Below are 4,785 nucleotides of genomic sequence, written 5' to 3'. Positions count from 1 at the left end.
AGAAGACTTGCAATTATTTGGAAAATGGTGCCATGTCCTGTCCTCTGCCAGACGTGAAACCTAGCCAACGGGAGTGGAATGGCTCCCAATTCCAAGTGTGTGTGTGTGTGTGTATGTGTGTGTGTGTGTGTGTGTGTGTGCCTGTGTTGTGAACTAGTCACACTCCAAGCTCCCCCTTCATAGCCAACAAATCTCTCCTTTCAGAGTTTCAGAGTCCATTCTGTGTCCAGGGACTTGGCTCACCAGTATGGCTTGGGGGCGGGGCGGGGCAGGGGAAAGGGAGGCAGTTTGCACAGGTAGACAGTCACCAAGCTGATGGGAGCCTATCCTGGGCACAGCCTGAACTCCAGGGATGTGACTTAACTCTTAAAGCCCCTGGGTACCACAGTTGGCGTGTGTGTGTGCGCGTGTGTGTGTGCATGTGTGTGTGTGTGCATGTGTGTGTGTGTGCATGTGTGTGTGCATCTGTGTGTGTCTGTGTGTGCGTGTGCGTACATGTGTGTGTGCATGTGTGTGTGCATGTGTGTGCGTGTGTGTGCGCAGTATTTACAGAGGCCAGTGGCCTGGCCCTTCCTGACCCTCTGGCTTCCCCTTTCCCTTCTCTCTCTCTCTCTCTCCCCCACACTGTCTGTCTGTCTCTGTCTCATCCGCCCTCCACCTCTCCTGCTCCTCACTGTCCTCACCCATCCTGGTCCAGCAGCTCCGGCTCCAGCACGCAGGCGGGTGGGGGGGTGCTCAGAGCTTCTGGCACGCATGCAGCCGGGCCTTGGACGAGTAGGTGGTGTCCTTCCAGACCCTGCAGGCCAGGCCCTTGGCACAGTCGCAGCGCTGGAAGATCTCCAGCCCGTGGGCGCCCTTCTTGCGCTGCTTGGTGCACACCTCCCCCTGGAGCAGCACCGGCTTGCAGATCTTGGTCCAGAAGTGACGGGCACAGCAGAAGCCTTCTGTGCAGTCTGATGAGCGCAGGCAGGGGTCCCCTTCATGGCCTGGGGGTGTGGACAGGAGACAGCAGCATGGGGGGGGGGTGGACTTCAGTGTGGTCATCAGCACATGTACAATGTCTGGGTTCCCACCATCTCCCCCCAACACACCCCTGCCCTCCTGTGTCCCCAAGAAAGTTGGAGGCTTGGGGGCAGGGCAGGGCGGTGGCGCACCTGGTTAAGCACGCATAGTACGAAGCACAAGGACCCACACATGGATCCAGGTTCAAGCCCCAGCTCCCCACCTGCAGAGGGGAAACTTCATCACCAGTGAATCAGGTCTTGAAGTGTCATCCTTTCTCTCTCTCTCTCTCTCTCTCTCTCTCTCTCTCCCTCTATTTCCCCCTCCTCTCTCAATTTCTCTCTGTCCTTTCCAATAAAATGGAAAAAAAAATGTCTGCCAGAAGTAGTTTATTTGGAGTGCCAGCAACAAGCCCCAGCGATAACCCTGGGGGCAAAAAAAAAGGGGAAAAAACATGAAAAATCCGAGGTTCCTACCAGCTGGCTCTCCTCCTGCCGCCACCCATGGGAGCCCCTGAGGACCTGTGGCCCCCACCTGCCCCCACCCTGGGACCATGTGTCACGGGTAGCCTGGAATCTACTTCATTCTCTTTATTTTTTTTCCCATTTATTTATTTATTTTCTCCAGAGCACTGCTCAGCCCTGGCTGATGGTGGTGCTGGGGACTGAACCTGGGACCTCAGAGCCTCGGGCAGGCGAGTCTTTTGCAGAACCCTCATGGTGCCTCTGCAGTCCTCCATATTACTATTTGTATAACCACTATGGTACTTCCCCTGCCCTTTATATATTTACTTTAATGGGAGAGAGAGAGAGAGAGAGAGAGAGAGGCCAGATCTTTGCTCAGCTCTGGCTGATGGTGATGCTGGGGATTGAACCTGGGACCTCAGAGCGTCAAGCAGGAGACAGTCTTCTTGCAGAATCATGATGCTGTCTCCCCAGTCCTATTCTCTTTGTTTAGCCTGGAGTCCTGAGCTCACTGATTGTTGAGGCAAGTGGAAAACAGTGACTAAAAGACGTCTACACTTGGGCCGGGCGGTGGCACACCTAGTTAAGCACACACTATCACGTGCAAGGACCTGGGTTCAGACTCCATGGCCGGCCCCCGCCTGTGGTGGGGGGAAGCTTCAGAGTAGTGAAGTAGGTCTGTAAGGGTCTCTCTCCCTCACTATCTCCTACTTCCCCCTCAATGTTCTCTCTGTCATATCAAATAAAATAGAAAAAATATATAAAGGAAACAAATGGCCTCTGGTAGCAGTGGATTGGGTGGATTCATAGTTTCAACACTGAGCCTAGGCAACAGTCCTGGTGGCGATAAATAAGACAGACAGACAGACAGACAAAAAGAAAAATGGAACAGTGTGTTTCATAATCTCCCTACAAAGGTGAGGTCCGCTGATTTTCTCTTTTCATACCTCTAGTAGTTCTTAGGTTTCTGGAGTATTCTGATATAAGCAAAGGGACTTTATGACCACAATGAATCCAGTTGATACACTTTTGGTTGGTAATGTGATTTACGAATAGTGTGCTCTGTTCAGTGAAACAAAACCCCTGAGTTTGCAAAGGAAAGAAAAAGAATAGCAGAACCAGGGAGCTTACCGCAGTGGACATATTGGCCCAGTCCTTTTCAGGATATACCTTGACATGACACAAAGAAGCATGTGTAAGCAGGCTCCTTCTGGATTCCACATAAAGTGGCAGAAGTGTCCAGAAAGTGATCGGGAATCCTGAAGTTCTCTTTCTATTCCCCATTTTTTTTTATTGGATAGAACAGAAAGGAGACAGAGAGGGGGAGAAAAAGATAGACACCTGCAGACCTGCTTCACCGATTGTGAAGTGACGTCCCTGCAGGTGGCGAGCCGGGGACTCGAACCGGGGTCCTTAAGCTTTGTACTATGTGCGCTTAACCCGGTGTGCCTCTGCCCAGCCCTCCCCCTCAGTGATTCTAGTAAAAATTTTTTTCTAGCAATTTCAGATCTCTAAGAAATGTCAAGGACATTCAGAATTGTGAACGGACGCGTCCTGCCAAAACCTTGCCGTGTGAGTCCGTGCTTGTATTCTATTTTCATTATTATTTTTGAAACAAATGGAATGACTGGCCTTCAGATATGGTTTACGTCTTCACATAAGGAGAATGGGGGGAGCCCGGCACAGAGGACGGCCAGCCTACCTTTGACGTGTGACATCTTGGTGTGTGGCCTTCCCAGGTTCTGCCACCCCAGGTCGTGGTTGGGGTGGTGGTGCCCGTGGTTCCGCTCTCTGTGCCGAGTGCCATCCAGAGCTGGGATGTGGGGAGTCAGGATGCTCTCAGTGACCGGGATGCAGATTCCTGAGGACGACAGGTGCTCTCTCAGCTCTGAGGCAGTGCCTCTCCTGCAAGACGCCCTGATGTGAAGGGTGGAATCTGCCCTGTCTGTCTATTAATATCTCTGTCTTCTAGCACTCATCCATTTTCCTTTTATCACTCAAAAATCTATTTATCGGGGGCTGGCTGGGCAGTTCAGCACACCTGTTACAATGTGTAAGGGCCCAGGTTTAAGCCCTTTGTCCCCAACTGTAGAGGGAGAAGCTTCATGAGCTGTGAAGCAGTGCTGTGTGTCTCTCTTTCTCTCTCTCACTTCCTTCTCTATTCCTGTCTCTATCCAACAAATAATGAATAAATAAACTTACAAGACATCCATCTATCAATTTATCAGTCATCACTTGCCGCCTATTTACTTACTCATTTGCCTGCCCGTTCATTCTGCTGTGGATGTTTGTTGAGACTGAGTACTGAATGGTTTGCTCGGGCTTCCTGATCTGAATCTCATCTCAGGGATGGGGAGGCAGCACAGAGGTTCTGCAAAAGACTTTCATGCCTGAGCCTCTGAGGTACTAGGTTTAATCCCCAGCACCACCATCCACCAGTACTGAGCAGGGTTCTGGTTTATTTATCTGTCTCTCTATCTTTTCTCCCTCTCATTAAAATAAAATAAATAGGGAGTCGGGCGGTAGAGCAGTGGGTTAAGCGCACGTGGTGCAAAGCACAAGGACCGGCGTGAGGATCCGGGTTCCAGCCCCCGGCTCCCCACCTGCAGGGGAGTCACTTCACAGGCAGTGAAGCAGGTCTGCAGGTGTCTGTCTTTCTCTCCCCCTCTCTGTCTTCCCTTCCTTTCTCCATTTCTCTCTGTCCTATCCAACAATGATGACATCAATAACAATAATAACTAAAACAATAAAATAACAAAAGGGAATAAATATTAAAAAAATAAAAATAAAATACTGAGTCTCATCTCCTCAGCATCAGGTGACGGGGGCAGAAAACAGAATGAACACAGACTGCACTGGGGCCTGGCAGTGGCACACCTGGTGAGCACACATGCTACCATGCACAAAGACCTAAGTTCAAGCCCCCAGTTCCCACACGACCCATTTCCTTTGCTCCCTGTGTTTATTTGATTGGACAGAGAGAAACTGAGGGAGAGGAGAGTGGAGATGGGGGCTAGGTGGTGGCGCACCCAGTTAGGCGCACAGAGCATCAAGTGTAAGGAACCACGCAAGGATCCGGGTTTGAGTCCCCACTCCACACCTGTAGGGGGTCTGCTTCATGAGCCGTGAAGCAGGTCTGCAGGTGTCTATCGTTCTCTCTCCCTCTCTGTCCCCCCTCTCAATTTCTTTATCCAGTAAAATACAACAAATGACCACCAGGAGCAGTGGATTCATAGTGACCTCACCGAGACCCAGTGATGACCCTGGAGAAGAAAGAAAGAAAGAAAGAAAGAAAGAAAGAAAGAAAGAAAGAAAGAAA

At 50.7% G+C, this 4,785-nt stretch overlaps 1 protein-coding gene across 1 annotated transcript in view; it reads right to left on the bottom strand.

Moving 5' to 3' along the window:
* Positions 1-589: 589 nt before the first annotated feature.
* DKK2 (dickkopf WNT signaling pathway inhibitor 2) overlaps positions 590-4,785 on the bottom strand; it is a 64,850-nt gene continuing 60,654 nt past the window's right edge. Inside the window, exons 3-4 of the mRNA XM_007531232.3 lie at positions 3,169-3,327; positions 590-986 (exon numbers count right to left, since the gene is read on the bottom strand). Coding sequence (XP_007531294.1) covers positions 736-986; positions 3,169-3,327 — 410 coding nt within the window. The 3' untranslated portion in view covers positions 590-735. The remainder of the gene's footprint in view (positions 987-3,168; positions 3,328-4,785) is intronic.

This window comes from Erinaceus europaeus, chromosome 2 (genome assembly GCF_950295315.1).
Source record: "Erinaceus europaeus chromosome 2, mEriEur2.1, whole genome shotgun sequence".
NCBI classification, from domain to species: domain Eukaryota; kingdom Metazoa; phylum Chordata; class Mammalia; order Eulipotyphla; family Erinaceidae; genus Erinaceus; species Erinaceus europaeus.
Note: the sequence above shows the minus strand (reverse complement) of the source record. Positions and strands in the feature narration are given on the sequence as shown.